A 24,524-nucleotide genomic window follows, 5' to 3' on the forward strand; every position below is an offset into this window, starting at 1 on the left:
TTATTTATTATATGGCATGAATTATTTTGCAAACGCCTCCCAAGAAATCTGACAACAGAGGCTTTGTTTGTTTGTTTGATTTCTATAATTGCTCACCTCAGCAGATACTCTGGGTAGCTTACTTCATAAAACATAAAACACAGTTTTCTGGTATATTGTTTTCACTCATTTAAATTCTCCTTTATGTTTACAATCTGCTGCCAGATAGCAGAGAAAATTTAGAGTGCGTGGTGAATGCCTATCAACAGTTATGTTATGAGAGAAGAAATCTGTTCAATGTATAACCTACTTTTCTGTTCCAGGGAATACTTAAGGTAGTTAAGTTTAAAAGCGTAGGTTAAAATTAAAATCCCCGAAGACTGAGGCATGTGTGGTGGTATCTGAAAGTGGCATCTCTTGGTAGGGGATTGCCATATTGCTTGGTGTAGAGCACTCACAGGCAGGGGGACTCATCTCACAAACTGGAATTAATTAAAAGTTCTGCTTGCAGATAAGGTGGGATTTCCTTCTGCAAGATGAGCCTGACATATTGCGGGTTCTTGTAGACAAGCTGAGAGGTTTGGAGATGGGCACTCCGGAGAGGCTGATCCCAGTCACGAAAGCCAGGCGTTGTAAACTTTTCAGGAGGAGAAGATGTGTATTTGTGCTTTTATTGCTTTACTTACGGTATGCTGCGAGGATAGTAATTTCTTCAATGTCTCTGTTTAGGTTTTATTTTGTCGATTGACGGCTGAACAGCAACAACTTTACAAAAAGTTTATTGATTCCAAAGAAGTCTATCAGATCCTCAATAGAGAAATGCAGGTAAAATGCAATAAAGTAAGGCATTTAAGAGGTTGCCCAAAGAAAAGAGCTAATATTATTGCCATTTGCAGTAGAATAAATTAAAGGCAGGCGATTGAAGAAAAAGAAAATCGAACTAATTTAAACTAACACCATTCACTGTACTTCTCCGTGCGTTTCTCTCCTTTTCATTCGGGGTTCAGGCCCAGACCTGGGACATGAGTTGCCTGGGTTGCTCTCACCGATAACCTCCAGCGGGATTTGTGGATACGTGACCTTCGTCCTCCTTAATCTCTTGGAAGGGCTTTGAGTGTCTCTCTCAGTCTCTTAAGGAAGGAGATGTCCCTCCTTCCTGAGTGAAAATTCCACCCGGAATCCAGGAGAGGAAAGGTTGAGCTCCGATATCCGGGATCAAAGGGCTCCAATTGCCCCCTGCTTTAAACAACATCTATATGAAGGAACTGGGAAATCAGACAATGTGGGAGGCACTGCCATTATCAGCGATGCCCAGTTGCCCATCTCGAATACGGGACAGACGTCTTAATGTGCTACTTGAAGGCTGTGAATATCTGGAGGGGGAGAAAGAGAAAGTTAACGCTGATAACCAGCGAGACAGGCTGGCTGTTAATTCAGAGGCTGACTGACTCTTAAGATGGCCCCATCTTTACAACACGAGGGTCCTGTTCTCCCCAAAGCAGCTGCTCCACGTTGGGAAGGTCTCCCGAATTCAGAGAAGCTGGGAGCCGTTTGCCAGCTGCAGCTAATTTCTCAGTATTGTGCCAGTTTGTTCCAGTGCTTAAGGCTCCTAGACCAGGGGTGAAATGCTACCGGTTCGCTCCGGTTCAGGCAAACCGGGTAGTGAAAAAAAAACTACTGGTTCGGGCGAACTGGTAGTAAAAAAAATGCTTTAAAAACAGCTATCAGCTGTGCCACGCGATCCTTGGAACATTTTTTTACTTTTTTAAAGCATTTTTTTTACTACCAGTTCCGGCGAATACTCTGTTTCCCCCAAAATAAGACCTCCCCTGATAATAAGCCCAGTCGGGCTTTTGAGCTCATGGCAATAAGGCCAAGTGCTTATTTCAGGGTTCAAAAAAATATAAGGGTCTTATTTTCGAGGAAACACAGTAGGTAGTAAAAAAGTGCTTTAAAAAAGGTTGTCGGAACCTTTTTAAAAACTTTTTTAAAGCATTTTTTTACTACCGGTTCTGGCGAATAGGTAGTAAAAAATGCTTTAAAAAAGATTCCGACGATCACATCTGTGCCGCGCAATCATCGGAACCTTTTTTTTTTTACTTTTTAAAGCAAAAAGTTTTTACTTTTTTTTACTACCTATTGGCCCGAACTGGTAGTAAAAAAATGCTTTAATTCAGTGTAAAAAAAAAAAAAGTTGGCCACGCCCACCCAGTCACATGACCCCACCCCACCAAGCCACGACCACCAAGCCACGACCACAGAACTGGTAGCAACAAATTTTACATTTCACCACTGCCCTAGACTAGTTCTGCTGTTCCAGCTCCAGTTCGAGTCCTGCCTCAAGTGTGAAAGCCGACTGGATGACATTGGAGGAGCCATCCAGAAACAACTTGTTTGCCCTTTTTCCTTTACTTCCAGTGCACACGTTTCCATCAAGATTGTTTGCATTTTTGCTACCTTTTTAAACTTCTGTTTCCCAGGCTCTTTCATTTTATTGTCTCCAATTGTTTGTTTCTGTCTATAAAATTAATAAGTTTCTACCTGAATTTTTCTGGAACGCTCATTTTCTTACATACTTTCAGGTAGTACTTTAAAGTGTACAGAATTTTGTCACACGTTCATTATTTTTTTAAACAAACCTGCAAGGCCCGTTTCCCAGCCTCAGGGCATGTGCCTGTGTTTCTTTGTCTTCAGAACTTACTCAGAGCCTCTGCAGGAGTCAGGATTCCCCCGCTGACTTTGCCTTCCAGGTAGGAAGGCAAAGTTTTCCTTCCTGCCTTCGGAGGGCCTGCCCTTCTGTGGGCAAAGTTTTGATACTGATGTGGAACTCCCCAGGCAATCCCCACCTGTCTCTTGGGGCTCTGATGAGAACTTGTTTTTGGAATAATTATCTATAAATTGGTTGTAACCCCCTCTGTCCGTCAGAGGCTTCATAATAGGACATTGTTTGCCTGTGTTTCCCGTGCAGATTTTCCCAGGACTGATAGCCCTAAGAAAAATGTGCAACCATCCCGACATCTTCTCCGGTGGACCTAAGATTCTGAAGGGGACCCCCGAGGAAGACTTAAAAGAAGAAGACCGATTTGGGTTCTGGAAACGTTCTGGGAAACTGATAGTTGTGGAGTCCCTGCTGAAAATCTGGCACAAGCAGAGCCACCGGGTGCTGCTCTTCACCCAGTCCAGGCAGGTCAGTGTCAGAGACAAGGTGGCCCCTCAGGTTTGAACCTCCCTTGCCACGGGGTCAGTGTACCCTCTGGAACAATCTACCCCCAGAGATACGAATGATCCCAGACCTCCGGACTTTTCGTCGGGCCCTTAAAACCTACCTCTTTCAGTTAGCCGGGCTGTCCTGATTTTATGATGGGGTTTTTAAAATTTGAAATTGGTTTTAAATTGAAATGTTTTTAATTATGGGCCAAATTATTTAATTATTTTAAATCTATTTTAACTTTTGTATATAAAGTGTTTTACTTGGCTGTTCACTGCCCTGAGTCCGAAAGGAGAAGGGCGGTATAGAAATTTGAAAAAATAAATAAATAAATAAATAAAATAAATTGGGGGGTAAACGGGGAATGGCCCCCGAGAGGCCTGGGTGGAAGCATCTTTTATGCCAGAAGGTATTTGGCTTCACGGAGCTTCGGTGCTGGCCCTCGGCTGCCTTTTGCTAAAGGCAGGCCGGACTAACTTCCTACCATCTGTGCTGCTAGAGGTCATGATCAGAGACCCCTGTGGGGTTGTTTTCCCCCCCCCTTTCAATGCTGCAGATGCTGCACATCCTTGAAGTGTTTTTAAAGCAGAGAAACTACTCCTACCTCAAAATGGACGGCACCACCACAGTGGCCTCGAGGCAGCCTCTAATTGCCAGATTCAATGAGGTGAGGAAGTCGTGGTAAGGCCTAAGAGGCCTGGCCCTCAGCAGGAGTTACGCATCTGTTTGATCAGGGTTAACAACAGCAGAGCTGAACCAAGTAGCTGTGAGATTTGCTAGTTCCATTTTCACTCAAAATCCCCCCAATACAGATACCTATTTCAGGGAATGCTCTGGGTTTTCTCTTCTTGGTCATCCTCTATAGCAATAGAGGCCTTAGAGGGCCTTTACAGCCCTCTCCAAGCGGTTTACATGATTGGAATAATGGACAATAAAGTTACATAGCCCAGAAACGTTGATGCCCCCATCCCTAAGTTTAAAAAGAAGCGTCTCCCATCCCTTGAAAGGCAGATGGTGAGGTGGATCTTTGAACATGTTTCCTAAGGGTGCTTTGTCTTGCAAATCACCACAGGACCCGTCCATATTTGTCTTTCTCCTTACTACTCGAGTTGGTGGCCTTGGGATTAACCTGACAGGTGCAGACCGGGTGATCATCTATGACCCTGACTGGAATCCCAGCACAGACACTCAGGTAGGTCGCTGGGAAAGAAGTGAAGAATCCTACATTTCAGAAAAGCCTCTTTTCATTCAGTCAAATGGTTGCTTGGTCTCCCCCTTTCACTAGAGCAGGCTCGGGGGGGAGGGGGGGCTTGCAGGGAGCCATTTTACCACCCCCACCCCCCATCTTACTCGCAGGAGGAAAGTTGCCCTTCAGCTGCTCTGCACCCTGGGGAACAGATGCCACCGGAGGGGTTGAGCAGGAAAGCAAGCTTCCCAACGGTTGGAGGGCCACCCAGAGGAAGTGAGGAGGAGCCTCCGGAGCTCTCAGTGTTTAACCCCAGCAACACCCCGCCTTGTCCTGCTGTATCGCCTGAAAAGCAAAGCCGGTGTTTGTGTCCTAGGCTCGGGAACGCGCATGGAGGATTGGCCAGACCAGAGAGGTGACGGTGTACCGGCTTCTGACTGCAGGGACCATTGAGGAAAAGATTTACCACAGGTCCGTGTGATGCTGCAGCCGGGTTCCTCTGCTGCCCTTCTGCCAGGTGTCGGTTTGAGAATCTGGATCCGGCTGCTTTTCTTCTTTCGGTTGCGCCGCCCAGGCCCCTTCTTCCCTTGGTAGGGAGGATTAAATGCCTTGTAATGGATCGTCTGATGGCAGTGATAGAACCTTTTTGAGTCTACCAGTTGCAGTAGACAAAAGCCAGTTATTGGAAATTGAGTGTAATTCTGAATTTAAGCACAGTGAGAGGTATCCACTTTGACTGAAATTATTTATTTTGTTCCATTGATTCCTTAAACATTTTCTCAGTTTTGAGATCTTTATGTCCATTTGTGTGAGAGAGAGAAAGAGAGAAGAGAGAGAAAAGAGGGAGAGAAAACTAGATATAGCAGGAAAAATATGTCGTGTTTCGGACAGAGAACGTAACGTCCCTGATCAGAAAATGTTTATTTTCCCAGGCAAATATTCAAACAGTTCCTGACAAACAGAATTCTGAAAGACCCAAAGCAAAGGCGTTTCTTCAAATCCAATGACCTCTACGAGCTCTTCACCCTGAGCACTCCGGACGGAGCCCAGGGGACGGAAACCAGCGCCATCTTTGCAGGTCTGTCTGGGGAGGGAGGGCGATGTTGAAAGGCAGAGAGAGAGGCGTGAGCAGCCGGTGACAGTTTGTGTGATGATGCGTTTCAGGAACCGGTTCTGATGTTCCAGCACCAAAGCGGCCGCTGAAGCGTCGCAGTGCCAATATTTCTGAATTTTCCGAAAGACGCCATGGGAAGCTGACCTCCAAGCAGTCCGATTCCTTCAGAGCAAGAAAACATGAAAATGCAGCCCTTGCCACAGGGGAACCAGTCGAGAGAAACTCAGGAACATCCCCTCCTCCCTTTCCAAAAGACCCCGCCCAAACTCCCGCTGCCGATACAGATTTGTTCCTGAGGACCGGAGAGGAGCCTTCAGGGGTAGTGGAGGAGCCCCCGTCAGAGCTGGCCGAAGGAGGAGGAGGAGGAGGAGAAGCACTGAAGGGGAAGGGCCGGTCGATGCCGGTCGGCGAAGGCGGGAGAAGCCAGGAGAAGCCGGCTTCCAGGGAACAGCAGGGCCATCATCGGCTGCTCACTAACCCCAGGGAGCCCACTTCAGCCCTGGAGCCTGGCAAGGGCCAACGGAAGAGGCCCAAACGTTCTCGAGATGCCAGATTCGAGGGGGTGACGGTTCCCCACCTGGTGAAGCAGAGAAAGTACCAGAAGGAAGATCGTGAGGGGCTTAAAGAGCCAACGAAAAGTGACGATTACGTTTTGGAGAAGCTTTTCAAAAAATCAGGTAACCTTCTGCTGCTGCTTTCTATTTTGTTTAAACATAATTCCAGGTGTGACAGAGATCCAGACTCCTGCAAGATCTGGACTCCTTTTATAAATCCTTTGGGAAATCCAAATTGAGCTAATGTAGCACATGTAAACTGCTTATAGAGTTATCAGGCAACTGGGCCTTTTATGCAAACTTTATTCATTCAAGCTATCAAATCCACTGCCTGCAGAATATTACCTGATCCATGTCTAGCTTTTATTGTTTGAATCACAGAAGCAACCCTGCTCTTCAATCTTTTGGACAATCCTTGTCCAGCATGGACCTCAAATAGGCAGCTCCTGCCTCTTTCCCCCTTTTGAAGATGGAAATGGCCCTCCCCTCTCCTGCGACTGCACCAGCCCTCCCTCTCCGAGCTCTCAAAAATGACCCAACTACAGACAACAGCTGTGGAATCCCCTCTGCCAGTTTCTTCAGGAGCCTAGAGTGTGATCGGTCTGGCCCTGGACAGTGGACTTTATCGAAATTAGCTAGCATTAATACAAGTGTTGAACAGCCCCACTTGATATCTCCCTCCAACCCACCAAGAGAAGCTAATACTCTAAATCTATAATACTGAATTAGTTGAGACAAGAAAGTCTGTTGTGCACCCAGTTTATCAGAGTTCATTGTGTAACCCACTTGGAGGTTTTCTCAACCTTGGCCACTTGAAGAAGTGTGGACTTCAACTCCCAGAATTCCTCAGACTCCCCAGACAAGGAGATATTGGCTGGGACAGATGGTGGCATTCTCCACATTTTTTCCGGGGCAATTAGCAGTTTTATTTTTAGAAGTTCGTGTGCAGAGCCTGCTTTTCTAGAAGCAAGGCAGCCAAGGTTGAAGCAAATCCACTCTGGCTCAACACTTCCAGGCCAGTTGTTGAGTTTCACATGCAGAACATCTGGTGTTCACTCAGACAAAAGGAATGGAGAGATTGTGGTTTTTCAAAAGCCATTCATTCCTTTCTCCCCCAGGAATACACAGCATAATGAAGCATGACGCCATAATGGAAGCTTCTAGTCCAGATTTCGTGCTGGTTGAAGCAGAGGCCAATCGTGTGGCTCAAGATGCCCTCCGAGCCTTGAAGGTTTCTCGACAACGATACCGGGGAGCTGCTTCCACTTGGGCTGAAAGCGCCCCAACTAGGTTAAAGTAAGCCCTTTGGCCCTCTGTCATGGATCTGAGGGTCGTTTCTCATACAGGATAATTAATTTGGTGATCTGCTACATGTCAAGGCATAACTTTTTCAGAGAGAAGGTGAACAGCCAACCCAGTTTCAAATCCATGCTTCTTGCTGAAGTGTGATTTTGATTCTAAATTTTAGCCATTATGAAATAGCTACAGAGCTTCAGTATCTAAAAAAAAAAAAGCTTGGAAAGTCTACTGATGCCACCTAAAATGTTGAAGGACAAGCTACCCTGATGCTCTTTGGCTGTTAGGCAAGAGAAATTTCCTTCATGTCATTTATCTTTACATTAGTTTATGAGATAAATTCTGGTCAGTGACCGTAATAAAAATAACCATTCATTCATTTTTTGAGGTGGGTAATGTCTTCTTATTTCTTGATTAAATTAATAGGACATGAGAACACTGGGTTGCCAAAAGCTTAAATATTCCCAGTTCCAAATCAATGTTATATATAAGTTACAGGATAACAGAATATCAGATTTGGAAGGGATCTTGGAGGTCTTCTAGTCCACCCCATGCTCAAGCAGGAGACCCTGTACCATTTCAGACAAATGGTTGTCCAATCTCTTCTTTAAAACTTCCAGTGTTGGAGCACCCACAACTTCTGGAGGCAACTTCCGTTCCACTAGTTAATTGCTCTGTCAGGAAGTCCTTCTTAGTTCCAGGTTGCTTCTCCCCTTGATGACTTTCTATCTGATGCTTCTTGTCCTGCCCTCAGATGCTTTGGAGAATAGGTGGACCCCCTCCTCTCTATGGAAGCCCCTCAGATATTGGGAGATTGCTATTATGTTACCCCTAGTTCTTTTCTTGTTAGGCTAGACATACCCAATTCCCACAAGCAGTGATAAAATGTCGTATATTTCTGCATGGGAATGAGATAGAAAAATGGCACTCAGGAAATGGGGTGGGGGGTGGGGAGAAGAGATGAATGGGGCCAGCAGGAGGTGTACATAGAGTCAACCTTCCTATGTTTTGCTTTGCCACTTGGGCCTCTATTATCAGTCTATATGTAAATGTATCCGCCTTGTAATGCCATGTGATCAGTTTGTGAAGAATATATCTCTGGTTTCTGGTTAATTTCAGAAGCAGATTTGGCCAGAAGAGGAACCCAAATTTCATGATATCATCTTCTTCCTATCAGGCTTCAGGAAAAAAGTGCAAGTTGAAACATGAGCAACTCATAGTGAATGTAAGAAGTCCCCTTACAGAATCACATTGTATATACAAAAGCAGCTCAGCCCATCCTACTGATTACCAGTTCCAGTGTTCATCTTAGTGTGCATGCTACATTCTGCTTAATTCCTATTTAACTTCCACAGCGGTAGCCTCCTAGATGTGCCTTTTGATGAATGTGGTTACGTCTCCTTGATCACAGCTTCTGCAGTCATTAATATCAACGGGGGATGTATTTTTTTTTTCACATGACATTTGTGCTTTGGTTATAGTCATGCAGGTTTAAAAGATCCCCTGAAAGGAGAAGAAACGGTTTCTAAGTGGTTCACCACACCTTGGCCACCTTTTGGAAGCCATTTTCAAGTTTCAAGAGCCAGAGATGGTTTCCTCCTCTCCCCAGGAGCCTCCTCTGTACGAGGCCCATTTAGCGTTCCTAGTGTGGTCTGGTGGAAGGTGTACCTAGGGGTTTAACCTGGAATACCTTATCCAGCCCAGTGTATCTTAAAGGCGTACCTGTAAGTGGAATATATATAGATGGGGAGGAGGAAAGAATGGGAAAGACAAGTTCTTCAGCCTGAAGGGTTTTCAAGGAAGGAAGAGTCGAGCGAGGCATTCCATTGCATCCCTATTTCAAGACCCCCACCAATTCAGGGCTCTTTTTTTGTAGGACGGTGGACATGCCTCCTCTGGCAGTTACTTCCATTGTAACACCATTCTTGTTGTTTGGAAGTCATTCTCCACTTGGGCAAAGAGGAAGTGGATTCCTCTTACCAGCAGAGGAAGGCCAGGAAGAGCTCTGCTCTGAGCGGTTCACCCATTTGTGAGAGTGAATGAGGAAGGAAAGCCGGGGGGGGGGGGCGCTGCAGAACCACGGCATCTGCTCAGAAGTTGTGTTGATTGAAGATTATATGTGGAAAAGTGTGCATAAAATTACAGTTTTGCAGTGTGGGCTTGTCCCCATTGGTTCAAAAGTAAGCACCATAGTATTTAAGGAGGCCTTATAAATGTCTCCTTTAAGGTGAGACTGAGTGTATCTCCTCCTTTGATAGTGTTGCTCCCTTAGTAGAGAGGGGGAATGGCGTGATGTGACTGCTTGAACTTTAACAGAGTCCCTCACAATATTCTCCTTAATAAATTGGTAAACACACTAAGTGCTTTGAGAAGAATTCATAATGATCACATCCCCAAAAATACCTTCCTGGATTATAAAGGGAGTTACCCTGCTGCTGTTTGGATACTGGCATTACACAAATCAGAAAAAAACTTTTAACTGTTTTAAGTTCTATGATACGAGAATTCCTCCCACCATTTTGATTTATTTTTGCAGGAGGGTGAAAAAGAGAGAGGAGAGCCTGCCAGTAGTAGAGTTTCTCACTTCGATGGAGAGGCCTCTTCAAGCGCGCTGGACTCTTCTTCGTTGCTGGCCAAAATGAGGGAGAGGAATCACCTGACTGGATCCCAACAGAGGGAGGATCCGGCTGAGGGGAGTTTTCAGCACAGGATCCCCGGTGCCCCCGCAGCCACAGAGCATGATGAGCTGCTCTCGGATATCCAGAGTTTCATGGCTTTCCAGGCCCAGCTGCCGGGCCAGGCCAGCACTCGGGAAATCCTGCAGGAATTTGGGTCAAGGCTGACCACGGAGCAGTCCTGCATCTTCCGGGAACTTCTGAGAAACCTTTGCACTTTTCACAGGCAGTCAGGAGGCGAAGGGCTTTGGAAGCTCAAAGCAGAATTTACTTGACCTTACCTGACTCTCCTGCTGGGGCTTTTCAGCAGCATATTGTGTCTTGGGGCACGTGTGTGTCCTCTCCTACACAAAGGGTGCCACCAACCTTATAAAGCAGGAATAGGGACCAGCCAGACGTTTTCCTTATTTAAGGGAGAATTAAAATGGATTTCTAGTAAGCTTTCTGGTAAATCATGCAATAAAAATCGGAACGAGCAAGCTGTGTGTCTAAATAAACTACCTTTAAGTAACATTCCATGGATTAGCCACGTACATCAACGGCCTTAGTAAGAATTACCTTTGGAGCTGAGACACTGAAACATTAGCGTCACGTAAAAACGTAGTCCGTATGCCAGAGATTCTGGCCATAGAGAAAGTTAAGTGGAAATTCCTAAGTCACCTGGTTTGGTTTTGAAATCATAATAACAGCAGGCTTTTCAACATTTTGGGACCTACTGACCTGCTAGATATTTAAGAGTTTGTCCTGGTTGTAAAAAGAACATAATTTTGTACCAAGTTGTAAAAAGCAGTAGAAAACCTGTCTGCTGGGCAGAAAGGTTTTCTTCTGTCAGTTGTAGTTTCAGGTCATCTTCTCCTTGGCCCTTTTCCCACCTGCTCAGTTGTGGCATCTAATGATTCAAGCTCCCAAGTCTGCTCATTGAAAATGTGCAGCGAGCCGACCGGGAGAGTGGCTGATGGCTCCTGGGTGGTGGAAGCCTCACCTTGCCGAAGTTTTTACCTAGCTGGGTTTGCCAGCCATTCACTCACTCTCTGTAGCTGCATGTCTCAAGCAAGTGGGCAGCCTACAAGACTTAGGCAGCACAATAGACAGTTGGCAGCTGAGGCACGTGACACGAAGTGCGGCGAAGGCTCCCCGGGTGGCGGCTGGGGCTGCCTGGATTGCACACCGGTTCTGTAAGGCCACCCCCTCCAGGCCAAGAGATGGGGAATCCTGAGGAGTGGGAGCCCTAGAACCCAAAACCCTCCCGCCTTAACTAGGGTTGAATGGCCCTGTTCTGCCCTGGCCAGACCTCTGCAGCCACCAGGCAGAACCGCCACAGTGAGACCCTGGACGGCCCAGGGTGGAGATGGAAGGCAGGGCCTCTTCGGCACCTTTAGTACTTAGAAGGATTTTTTTTTACAAGAGGTAGCCTTTACCAGAGGGAACCTTAAAAAATGATTACGTTGCTTTCTATAGGATAACATTCTCATTCAGTGCAGTAGTTTTAAGCTGTAAACCTATAAAATACAACAAGCTTCTCTTGATTCTGATTTCCCCTCAGCCGCCTTCGTATTAAGACTTGTAAGAATTTTCTCCTCCAGGCAGACATGCGATGTTGAATCCGTTATCTTGGTATGTTTTTCACCCACCCAAAGAAAATTCCAGAATGCCTGCTAAGAAACGGGAAAAGAAAAGGAGGTCACCCTCTCCTCCTGTAGGCAGCCCTCTGCCTTTCTGTGCTGCGCAGATAAAATGAAGGCCCAGCACAGAAGCCGGGCAGTTTTCTCCCTGAGATTAACGCCGCCAGTTAAATTACTTGGGACGGAGGTGATAGCAATTTTGAATGACACGACAGACTATTCGCATCTCTTTCATCTTCGTGCAGCTGGGGATTTGAGAATAACAAGGATTTCATTACGAAAAGACTTAGCTAAGTCAGAGATTTTGCAAAACGGGGACAAGCAGCAAGAAGTCTTCACATCTTGTGTTTGCAGGCATTCAGCTGAGGAAAATGGCGTGATACGCCTGAATGTTCTCTAATACACTTCCTTTTGGGGTCTTCCTTTCCATTCTTATTTTATCAAATTTCTATACTGACCATCACACTTGTGTGCCTCTGGGTGGTTTGTTAGAGAAAATAGTAAAATTATACACGAGCTATAGTTAAAAACGAAGTTCGAAAACAGATTAAAGTTAAAGAGAACAATTGCAAAGTTAAAAGGCAGAGAGTGATTTCAGCCCACAAATACCGCCCCCCCCCAGGGATGCATGGTGCTCTTGGACACCCCTCCCCCCCAGGCCAGTTGTCAGGGCCAGGTCCTCGCCCAGAGAGTGGGCGCTTGCCTTCTGAATCTGACACGGTCCTTTCCGAAAAAGCAGGAAATCCTGTATTATTGTGGTTGGTGGCCCAGTCACCCAGGCTTTTGGCGTGAGAACCTTCGGTTGACAAGGCGTCTAACGATGACCTTGAGGATTCATGAAGCCTCCATAATGTTTACATTCAACTTACTAATAAGGTTTCCTGTCTTGGCACACACACATTTAAACCTGAATAAGTTCCTTATTTATAAAAATAAAAATAATAAAGGCACTCATCAAACGGTTCCTCCTGGATCTAAGGAGGCCTGCCACAGGATTTGGCCTCGAGCCTGAGCTTCCTCTATATTTTTATCAATGGCTTGGATGAAGGAGTAAAGAAATACCAATCAAATCTGCAGCTGACCTAAAATGGGGTCTGATACAAGACAGAATTATTCAAAATTCCTTCAGTCGGTTAAAAATACTGGGTGCAAATAACAGGATTCAATTCAGTGGCAAAAACGGTGCAATTGTCCCTGAGGGAAGCAGAGACTTCGGCTCGGGAGGCCTCAGTAGCCTCCGTGAAAAGGCTTAGGAGCCGGGCGTGAGTCTACAGGGTGAAAACAGTGTGTAATCAAGGATAATGTGCAATTAACAATGGGGCCGTGTTTAATCAAGGATGATTTGTAATTGGCATCAATGGGACCGAATGTAATTAAGGACTGTGTGTGACGAGAGAGTATTTACATGGCCAAGTCGGGGGAGAGGAGGAGGAGAAGAGGAGGAGGAAGGACTGGTTCAGCTGAAAGGCAAGAGGGGCCTGGAGACCCCCGGGGGCCAGAGGAGGCGGCTCTTCCCACCCACCAAGTCAACTGCCCCCACCCCGGCTTGGACGGCCCTTTCTTTTATCCGAGTGGCCGTAGAGTTTGCCTTGTAGAGAGACTTAGTAGTGTGTGCGGCCCCTGGAAATGGGTTTACGATTGCACATGTAGTCCTCGGCTAATGACCACAGTGGAGGCCAGGATGCCTGTGGTTAAGCAAGGTAGTTGTTAAATAGAATAGAATAGTCTAGAATAACAGAGTTGGAAGGGACCTTGGAGGTCTTCTAGTCCAACCCCCTGCCCAGGCAGGAAACCCTACACTACTTCAGACAAATGGTTATCCAATCTCTTCCTAAAGATTTCCAGTGTTGGAGCATTCACAACTTCTGCAGGCAAGTCGTTCCACTGATTAATTGTTCTGTCAGGAGACTGTTAAGTGAGTCACACTCAGGTTTACGATCTTTTTTGTCCCGGTTGTTAAGCGAATCACTGCAGTTCTTGGGCGAATTCCAGTTCCTTGTTGAAGGAAGTTGGTCAGGAAGGTTGCAAAGGGCGGTCCCTTGAGCGCACACACCCCACACACACCCGGTGCGGGGGGGGGGAGGACGGAGGCTGCGGCTGCCCTAAAGACACCTGCGGGTGGCCCAGCACCCCAAACTCTGATCAGGTAACCGGGGGGGGGGGGATGCCGCAACAGTTGTGAGGGCGAGGAGCAGTTGGGAGTCACTTTTGTCAGTGCCCCATGGTACCTTTGAATACTAACGGTCACAAGCCAATGGGTTGTAAGTTGAGGACTAGCTGTGCACACCTTGCTTTTAGTTCTGTTGGACTCCAGTTCCTGTGGGTGTGTAATGGAACAGGGAAAAACACCTGATGCAACCGAGGAAGGATTGAGTCCTATCGGTCCTGGTGTTCTTTCCCCTGTATGTCCCCAAATGTAGTGTGTGAAATGTCAGATAAAATGTCACGCAGACAATGAGCAGTGGGACATCTCGGGGGAGGCGCCTGTTTTATTTTGCCTTCTCCGTTTCTGGCTCTTTGGCCCACAAGTTCAGGCCCTGGGAATTCCAGTCGCAACCTTTGGAAAAGGAAGACTCGCATTAAGACGGTGAGGTGCCTGTGGACTGGAGGACACGATGAGCAGGCCCTGTTTGCCTTTCGGTGAGACTGAAGTTTGTTTAATGAAGGTCGGTTTGAAATACAGTCTAAGACTTCCTTCAACAGGAACTATGACAAGAACCTTTAGGAAGTGACTTTAAAACGGTGGGGTTTGCTTGGTGGCTTGAGGCAGCTGCAATTTGTGATGTAATTAAGTAGGCTTACAGGTTCTGTTCCAGTAGGTGGCAATAATAGGGCTTTCGGCCATCGTGCTTCTCAAGTAAAATCGGGAGGAAATTAAAGGTGGATGAAACTTTCAGGGTCGGTGCTGGGAGGCACGGCGGGCGCTTCTGATTTGTAACAGGAATTTGTGGGTGGGGTTCAAGAGAAGGAAAAGGGGAAAGTGACTGAGTCAAGTAAAAAAAAAAATTATCTGGCCACGGCCCTGCCTGCCTCAATTCACTGTTTTCCGAAAAGTCACAGAATTGCTGCACCTGACATATTCTTGATGTAATTTAAGGTTTTGTGAAAAGCTGAAACTCAGCACCAGATAGAGTTGTGGTGTGGAGTGGCATTTCCAGAGAGTTAAAAAAAAAAAAACCTTTCAAAATCTTGCAGCAAACACTGCCTATATTTACTAAGACTGCAAGAAATTTTAATTCCGAGATTCAATTTAAAACCAATTTGGTTGAAGTTCCAAATTGAATCTGTTCTCCTAATCGAATTGGAAAGTCAAATTGAAGACTGTATTAAAGGAGGTGCCCTCAATCGGAGTCAGTGATTGGGAAGGGTTTGGTCAACGTTTGTCAGTTATTTGGATCGAAGAATCAAATTAAACGCCTCGATTTTCCTAATTGATTTGAATGCTTAAATTGGATTTGATTGATGATCAACAATCAACAATTGGATTCAGATCGGAGCAAATTCACACCTTCCAATATTTAATTATAGAGTAAGACTTCCTCCCAAGTTGCTTTTTCCTAAAAGCTTAAGCATTAGGTGAATAATTCTGTTTTCTCAGTGCATCTGGAGCATCATATGTATAATTATTATGTTTAATAATCTTTTTGTGGATTCCTCCCCCGTCTATCTTCCAACCAACTATTCTCTGCATTGCAATTCAGGAGGACAGAAGTGTTAAGAGGAGAAAGTATTTCAAGAACTTCACAAAATTATGATGTATTTCTGGGTCAAAGCCCAAACCTTCATGATGTTGTCTATCTAGTTACATTTTTTTTTCTGCCGCAGAAGCATCTCTTACATCTTAAAATTAAGCAAAGTAGTATGATACAATACTTGTCACCTCACAAGTTAGTCCAGATAAGAAGTGAATCCAGAAGCACTAACTCTACTGTATGATCACAGGGACAGGATCTTAATGTACAACTGAACGTCCATCTCTCTCACTCTTGTCTTTGCAGCCCAAGAAACCAGGGAGGATCCCTTCTGAAGCATTTGCCCTGCCCCATTCCTGCTGCGGCTCTTCTGCCTGTCTCCCAAGGCTCCCATTCCCACATACCCTTACAGATCTGAAACCGAGCTCTCTCCTCCTAATTGTAGACTGCCTGCTGCTGCAGGAAGACATCCTGCCTACTAACAGTTGGTGAAAGATAGGGTCCCATCTTTCAGTTCAATTTCAGCCTGGTGGGGCTGTACAGCCAGCAGCAACACTTCACAGCCCCATTCCAGGGGCTCATTAAGAGCACAAGGTGGGGGGAGCAGCAATATTTACCTTGACCCCACACCTGAGCCCATTGGACCACCAGAGCACATGGGGGGAGGTAGAAGAGAAGGTCTCATCTGGATCTTCTTCTCTCCTGGTCTCTTGTGAGTTAAATGGGTCCCTGGGTTTAAAAGATAAAGGGAACCCCTCCCCCCTCTCTCTTGAGTTCTTCTCTTCAAGGTACACAGTAGATTAGACCAAAGTATGTTACACAGTTCTTCACACCGTTCTTCTATTTCAAAAACTATCCATGTTGCCATTCTTGGATAACAGTGATAGCATCCGTTGACATCATCCATACTTTGCTTCCAAGGCAAATGTGTTCATTTTTCTTATTAGTATATCAATGGGATGAAAATTACTCAGCACTCTGCTGATGTTCAAGATCCCTAACAGCATCTCCTCCTGAATTGAGATCTTCAGCACTTACCTGAATTGTTCTATTATTATTATAGTCTCTGAACCAGATCCGGGGGGCATGAAGCAATGCTCCCCTCCCCCAAACTAACACAACCACTTTATACATGTGGATCTTTGAATGTTGGTTTCCAATATTTATGTCATAAGAATTAGACTGTTTAAAATCATTTGAGAGTGATATAAGGACATAGAATATGGCAGGTCTGGCTTCATGTACTGTACTTTAGTTTTAATTCAGGTTTGCTAAAGCCTAAATTCCCAAGGTGATAAATGCCTGTCTTGGCAAAAAACTTCCCTCTGCAGTGCAGGGCGTTTCCTGCCACTGGCCTTTTCCCTTCTAGGGCAGGGGAGTCCAGCTCTATTCCATTGAGGGCCGCATCATGGTTGTGTTTGCCCTCAGGGGGTTGGGGGCTGTGGCCAAGGTGGGCATGGCCAGCTCAAGAACTGTCTTTAGCCGTGACAGCCTCTGGCAGCCCTCTGGCAGCCAAAACGGCAGAGGCACTGCGGGCCGGTCCTTCACTGTTTCCAGGGCAGCCCCGCAGGCCAGATCTAAGCACCCCATGGGCTGGATCAGGCCCCTGAGCCTTGAGTTTGACACCCCTGTTCTATGGTGTTTTTTTTACACAGGGACTTCATTGTCTACTGCAAAGCTATGAGGAGAGGAATGGGGAAAAGAGGTGCAATTAAGACATCATACATGTTGATTATAAATACCATATTATTATAGAAGCACTTGCTTGCCCACTCTAGGCAAAATATTCACGGCCAACTTCCAACCTTCAACAGCACACTGTAAATTACCATTTTTCCATGCACCACACAGCATCATCTCAATATGCCCCATTAAACACTAATAATTAAAACAAAATATATTGGAATTGTTTATCCTGAACTGTGTAAGGAAATGAAGTCCATAATAATGGTGGAGTGGGGAGAAAAACATTCCACCTAAATTTCCACCAGTCCAGCTATTTATAAGTTTCGGCAGGCTGGCTCGGCAGCCCAAGGAACAAAATAAAACAAGGTGATTAATTCACAGCCAAGTTCCAAGGAACAAACTTCTGCAAACTGGAAGAAACCAGTTCAGAAGTTTTTAGGAAAGTGCAGATAGGAAAAATTAAAGAGGAAATACAGTTTTAAAAATAGGGATGGAACATGACCAAAAAAGAAAAGAAAGAAGAAAACCAAAAACTTAGAAAATTGAAGATGTTGGGGGGAAATTAAAACGGAAGGTGAGAGATGACCCATTTGGTGGGGCGTTCTGGTACATGGACATGGTAACGTGTCTTCTTTCTGGTTGGTCTTTGGCTAATTCCGATAGGTTCACCCCTGTCAGAAACTTCATTTTGCTTTGGCTAATAAAACGGACGCAGATATTCCAGGAAGGCCCTTTCCCCTTCTTTATTGAGCCTGGAAATCTGCGGAAAGGTCTCCTGAAGCTGCTCCAGGTGGGATTAGCCCAGCAGCGTCTGTCTTCCTTCCAAATAACACGGCTTGGCGTTCAACTTCGTTAGCAGCTCCGTCTTCTGCCTTTCTCATATTCTGGAACTATTTTGGTATGAGAAACCTTCTATTTTTGGTTTAACTGAGAGCGCCAGCAATTAATTGATTTAGCACAGCTTTTAAATCCATTTTCCTTGGTAGGATTATCATCATGGAATAAATCTCTAACAGAATCCCTTTCTCTTTCAGTTCCTTATTTTCCCCATTCTCTTCATTCCCTTGTAAGTCAATTATTCCTATAAAAGCAAAATAAAGTCAGTTGCAAGAACAAAAGCAGAGAACTCCAAAGGAGAATGGAGGGCACCTATTTCAATTGCTGGCCAGGGCAAAATTCGGTCAGGTTAATTATCACCATATTCCTCAACTGAAAAATCTCTAGAAATTATTGTAAATTGGGAAGAACGAGTCCCCCTTTTGCAACTAGCTGATTTTTTTTAAAAAAAACTTGGTTGTTTAAAAAATCTACGTAAGTTGTCCAATGTGTTTTGTTATTTATTAACTTTAGACTGTACTGAAGATAAAGAGTTTTTTTTAAAAAAGCCTGCTTAGCCTATGCCAGCATTTTTGTAGCAGCCGGTCTGCTCTAGAAAGCAAAATACAATTTCTTTCATTTCTGTACAGTACAGGCGCTCCTTGACTGTGGTTGTAACCACAATAGAGCCCAACATTTATGTTGCTAAGCAGAGCAGTTGCTAAGTAAGTTTTGCCCCATTTTACAACCTTTTTATTGCATTTGTTAAATGAGTCACTGCAGTTGTTAAGTTAATAACCTGGTCGTTAAGCGAATCGAGCCTCCCCATTGACTTTGCTCATCAGAAGGTCACAAAAGCAGATCACGTGACCTCGGGACACGGCAACCGTCATAAATACGAATCACTTGCCAAGTATCCGAATTTTGATCACCTGATCCCGGGGATGCTGCAAAGGTGGTAACTGTGAAAAAGGGCCCTAAGCCCCTTTTTTCAGTGCCGTTCTAACTTTCAAAGGTCACTGAGTGAACTGTTGTAAGTCGAGGACTACCTGTACTACTTAGTGACTTAACTATTGGATTATAATTCCAAGGCAACGAGTGGCACAGAATAATGTCTTGATCATAACTATCCCAGTTTAGTTTTATTTCAGTTGGATTAATTTAAATAAACCAAATTACCAACGACTTGTTTTTTCCTGGTGCAGCTGATGAATCCTGCGGGGCAGGCAAGGCTGAGGAGCCCCCCGCGGATCCCCCAGAGGGCTCTCTGGCAAGGCAGCCGAGCTCCGCCTGGTTCTCCTGCATCTCAGGCCCTTCGGCTGCGGAGCTGCTCCTCCTGCAAGAGGAGGCTTTTCACCTTGGCTCCCAGTGGTTTCCGTTCTGCAAGGATGCCTTTACTGCATCTCCTCCCCGTAACATCCTTAGGGATGGTCAATCGGATTGCAGCCTTTGGTGGCCTCTGACCCCAGGCTGAAAGGCTGCCCATTTGGCGGCTCCTCCATGGGTGGGAGGCGGTCAAGGCCTGGAGGCTTTGCTTGTTCAGTTTGGGCAATGTTGATTTTTCCAGTGATGCTGAACATTTGCATAGCATTACCTGAACGCAACCAGTCCTGGATTCTTTCTTTTTTAACTGCCATCTATCCACCTGGAGAGCGTAATGACAAAGGCTTCCGTGCCGGCTGATGGGAGCCCCTGAGAGAACGACAGCACCAAGAAGGATCAAAACTGGTGGGTGGGTCAAAACTAGACGGAAGCTGCTTGGAGCTGGTCACAATGGCTTTGTGCCTGTGGGCAGCTGGGATATTTCCACCACCTCTCTTAATTCAGAGAGAGAACAGAATGGACCTGTTTCCTATGGTTTATTGCAGTCTAATATCTGATACAAATAGCCAACCTATGAATTGGTCGTTATGAATATTTAGTGAAATTTTATCATTGGGAGCTCCCACTTTCTATGCCTCTGACAACCCCTAAATTTTACTATAGCTACAGCTCATGGCATGAGCAGCTGAGCTGAGGGCTAGCGGTGGGCAGTATATGGCGCCCCAAAAAAGATGTTGGTTATTTGAATCACAATCTCTCGTGGGAGCCTTTGCAACCTCTTGCAGAACCCGGAGACCCCTGAAGCCCCAGTCGAGAAAGGCGGCCTTAGGACGACGTTTCCCAGCCTCAGCAACTTTAAGGCCGATTCTTGAAGGCCCCCCCCCCCCGCTCAAAGTTGCTAAGATCCAGAAAGGCGGCTTTAGAGCCTTTCTTTCTGCAGAGGGGTTGTTATCTATGAATAGATCTCTAGTCACCCGTGATCTCCTGGGGCATCAGGATCCTTTCAGAAAGATTCCCAGGAAGTGAAACAGGTTGAAAGAAGGGTGATGGCAGAGGAAGGAGCAGAAAGGCAAAGGAGGTTTTGCCTGGAGAAGAGAAGACGGAGGGATAGGATAGAGGGGTGACAGGGATCGTGGAACCTGCTCCAGAGGGAGGAAAAAGAACAATGGAACAAAAGGACGCATGAAAGCAAATGAACATTGAGAAAAGCTCCTTCATAATAAGGGCCATTTAATGGTAGCACCCATTCCTTGGGAATAAGACGGGCTCCCCTTCATTTCAAGCACACATTGGAAAGTCTTTTCAGGCAAATGAATAACTTCCGGGGGCTTCAGTTCCATGCCCAGAATGTCAGGATCCCCCTGACTCCAGAAGGATTCGATATTCCCTCAGGATACCAATCCAAAGCCCAAAGGGGAGCCTAAGCCCACGGAATTTCTTTCCTGGGTGGGGGGCAGTGCCATCACCCTGACCAAGGCTGAAAACAGCACAGTAACCCTTCTTCACATTGGCTTCTCTGGTTCCCTTCTTCTATTCCAATTTTCTTTTGCTTCTTATATTTGCAGATTTCCCACTGCTCTGCTCTTCATTCTCCCCCCGCCCCCCGCCCAGAAATCATTGCAGTAGTGCCCATTTGTCTCCTAATGGCTTATTTGATCAAGATTCCATTATTTTATTTTCTCTTATATAAAGCCATATTTTTTGTAGTCCACTTTACGGTCCATTTCCCCCCCCAAATTAGAGTTCTATCCTTTTGATATAAAGTAATAGTCAAAAAATCTTTAACTACATCATCCTAATAAAAATAATCCAATAAACATTTCCTAATAATACAAGAAATAAATTAAACTCAATATCCAAAACTTGGATGCATCATTAATGCAGCAATAAATCAGGATCTTGAAGAACTGGATTGGGTAAGGAGGAAAGTCCTCGGATGCCACATGGGGAGGAGAATGTTCCTGATTTCTTTCTCTTGATGAGATTCATGTTGTTTCATTTGAACAGAACAGAATAACAGAGTTGGAAGGGACCCTGGAGGTCTTCTAGTCTAACCCCCTGCTCAGGCAGGAGACCCTAGAGCATTTCAGACAAATGACTGTCCAGTCTCTTCTTGAAAGCCTCCAGTGATGGAGCAGCCACAGCTTCTGGAGGGAAGTCATTCCACTGATTAATTGTTCTCACAGGAAATTTCTCCTTAGTTCTAAGTTGCTTCTCTACTTGATGAGTTTCCATCTGTTGCTTCTTCTCCTGCCCTCAGGTTCTTTGGAGAATAGGTGGACCCCCTCTTCTTTGGGGCAGCCCCTCGGATATTGGAACACTGCAATCATGTCACCCCTGGTCCTTCTTTTCATTAAACTCGACCTCCCAATTCCAGCAACTGCTCTTCGTATGTTTTAGCCTCATGGCCCCTAATCATCTTGGTTGCTCTTCTCTGCACTTTTTCCAAAGTCTCAACATCTTTTTTATATTGTGGTGACCATTTTCTTTATGTGTGTGTGTGTGTAGCATTGATGTCTCACATTAATTGCTCTTAATGTCAGAAAGAGTGCAATTTCTAGATCTTAACTGATTTGTCTTTGTGTCACTGAAATTCACAGCTAAATTTATTTGACAAACATTACTGATGAGTCCTACAGATTCATTGCCTTGATACTAAAAGTGCCCCTGTTTTAGGATTTGCAATTTTTTTCCAGGTCATATGCCAAAAAAAACAGTGAGCCGGGACAACAGTTAAATTGCATTTTGTTTACACTTCACAAACGTTAAATGTAGTCAGTATGATTGCTCTTCAATTATATTTTGAATAATTCCTCCTTCTGTCTTCATAGGTATTATAATTTGATGACTATGTTTGGAGGTGGCCTAGTTTTCAAGTCTGTCCCTGATTCTGAAGCCATTTCCATTGATTCTATTGCAAGGGTGCTTGGGGCGACAGCCCTGGCAGCCGAGCCCTTCCAGCTCGGTTCTGGCATAAATGTTACCGGTTTAGATTTTTTATCTACAGTCAATGTGCAATAGCATGTTTACTCAGAAGAGATCTCTTGGTATTTGATGTGAAGTTGAATAGGAATCCAGCCTTATTTTCTTCTTCTTTTTTGCCCAATTCACCGCTGCCATCACCAATAACGATCAGGTGAGGTGGGCTTGTGAGAGGGAATAATTGGCAATAATTAGTTGAGGAGGGTCTTGAGACTGTCTTCCAGTCGAGCTACAATGCCTTCTCCTCCTTCTCCTCTTTTCCAATATTACTCGGGATCATTTGAAGAAAATAATGATATGTGGGTATTTACAACAATAAATTAATCTTCCACTACTAAGGTTCCCTTGCTATCATGGTGACTTAGATTTCTTCTGCTGAGTAAGGACTTATGTGCATTCCTATATCTTCCCAAAGTTTTAGATCTAAATAAATAGATATAATAATAGCCAAATAAATGCTACTTGGAGATGTGGAAAGGCTCATCTCTGACTCAGTGAGGGAGCAAATATTTTGCCTGCCTGCTGCCTTTGATCCTGCCTTTCTTCCTAAGAGATGGAGGGTGCCCAAAAGCAAAGAAGGACCAGGCAGTAATTGCCAGGGGCACTTTAAATAAACGTGTTTTGTTCGCAACTGGGAACATTGTTTGGTCACTGTCCTCCCAGGAGAGCCTACAAGGTAGGCCACAATCAAGATTGCTCTTGCTCTGAAATTTAGTGGAAGCTGAGATACTAACTAAGTGCATTTTTATTCATTCTATTATGGCAATGCCTTAGGTTATTGGGTTATTGTCTCATGTTTCAGCATCTGTTGGCTGAGATGGGGAGTAGAATAGAAGGGGAACTCACTAAATTTGCAGATGATACTAAACTGGCAGGAATAGCTAACATCCTAGAAGATAGGCTCAAGATCCAGATGGATCTTGACAGACTTGAACACTGGGGCCTATCTAACAAAATGGAATTCAATGTAGAGAAAAGTAAAGTCTTACACTTAGGTAAGAAAAACCAAAAGCACACATAGAAATTGGGGAAAACCAGGCTTAATAGCAGTGACTGTGAGAGGAATCTTGGAGTCTTAGTGGACAACCAGCTAAATATGAGCCAGCAGTGTGCAGCGGCAGCCAAAAAAGCCAATGCAATCCTAAATTGCATTAACAGAGGGATACAATCAAGATCAAGTGAGGTACTAATACCACTCTATAAAGCTTTAGTAAGACCACATCTAGAGTACTGCATCCAGTTTTGGCCACTACACTATAAAAAAGATGTTGACTCTAGAAAAAGTGCAGAGGAGAGCAACCAGGATGATTAGGGGACTGGAGACTAAAACATATGAAGAATGGTTACATGAACTGGGTATGGGTAGTCTAGTGGAAAGAAGGACCAAGGGAGACATGATATCCATCTTCCAATACTTGAGGGGCTGCCACAGAGAGGAGGGGGTCAAGCTGTTTTCCAAAGCACCTGAAGGCCAGACAAGGAATAATGGATGGAAACTGACCAAGGAGAGATTCAACCTAGAAATGAGGAGGAACTTTCTGACACTGAGAACAATCAACCAATGGAACAGAAGTTGCCTTCGGAAGTGGTGGGAGCTTCATCACTTGAGACTTTCAAGAAGAGATTGGACTGCCATTTGTCAGAAATGGTGTAGGGTCTCCTGCTTGGGCTAGATGACATATAAGGTCCCTTCCAATCTGTTAATCTGAGATAAAAAAGAAAGTCATCCTCCCTGCTTTAACCTGAAACCAAGGAATGTTGTGGGCTGGTGCTTCCTCCTCCTCTTCCTCTTCCTCTTCCTTTTCCTCCTCCTCCCATTTTCTCTTTCCCCTCTTCTTCTTCCCTTTACCATCCAGGGCCGGATTTCTTCATCCCCGCTGGCCTACTGGCTCAAGGCCCAACGGCTCTTTCCAGGGCGGGCAAGGGCGGTGGAGCAGGAGGGAGGGAGGGAGAGAGGGAGGAAGACGGGAGGAAGCGCCACGCAGCCCCTCTGCCCCTCTCCAACCGCCATCCAGGGCACCCAGGAAGCGCCGCCGCCGCCGCCGCCGCCGCCGCCGCCGCCCTGGCTCGGCTGTGTTGGGAGCTGGGCTGCTGGGGTCCTGCTTCTTCCCCTTCCTTCCCACCGCCGCCCCGGAGCCCTCCAAGAGGCCTTTGGCGCCTTTAATTTGGGGACTTGTTCCATTCGTCATTAAAGCCCGGGCTGTTCAGGCAGAGGGTCATAAAGAATAAAAGATAGGATTGATTCCTTCATTAAACTGATGATCCGTACATGAAGCCAATTAACATTATGAGTCTGGTGAACATCAAGTGTAGAAAAGGTTAGAGAAAATGAAGAACAGTCACCTTGGTCTTTAGAGAAAGAAAGAAAGAAAGAACGAACATCTTTCTCTT

At 45.3% G+C, this 24,524-nt stretch overlaps 1 protein-coding gene across 4 annotated transcripts in view; it reads left to right on the forward strand.

Annotated features, from left to right (window-relative positions):
* Window positions 1-10,491, forward strand: part of ERCC6 (ERCC excision repair 6, chromatin remodeling factor) — a 38,093-nt gene extending 27,602 nt beyond the window's left edge. For 2 of the 4 annotated variants that reach the window (XM_087895625.1, XM_034415735.3), the window contains exons 12-21: window positions 709-804; window positions 2,948-3,166; window positions 3,744-3,854; window positions 4,260-4,379; window positions 4,750-4,844; window positions 5,306-5,451; window positions 5,538-6,164; window positions 7,160-7,337; window positions 8,457-8,562; window positions 9,874-10,491. In XM_087895625.1, the coding sequence (XP_087751751.1) occupies window positions 709-804; window positions 2,948-3,166; window positions 3,744-3,854; window positions 4,260-4,379; window positions 4,750-4,844; window positions 5,306-5,451; window positions 5,538-6,164; window positions 7,160-7,337; window positions 8,457-8,562; window positions 9,874-10,287 (2,112 nt within the window). In that variant the 3' untranslated portion in view covers window positions 10,288-10,491. The remainder of the gene's footprint in view (window positions 1-708; window positions 805-2,947; window positions 3,167-3,743; window positions 3,855-4,259; window positions 4,380-4,749; window positions 4,845-5,305; window positions 5,452-5,537; window positions 6,165-7,159; window positions 7,338-8,456; window positions 8,563-9,873) is intronic. The other 2 variants (XM_087895626.1, XM_087895627.1) reach the window with 1 other exon arrangement.
* Window positions 10,492-24,524: the final 14,033 nt, after the last annotated feature.

Source organism: Pantherophis guttatus, chromosome 5, assembly GCF_059756535.1.
Source record: "Pantherophis guttatus breed Tessera chromosome 5, ASM5975653v1, whole genome shotgun sequence".
NCBI lineage: Eukaryota > Metazoa > Chordata > Lepidosauria > Squamata > Colubridae > Pantherophis > Pantherophis guttatus.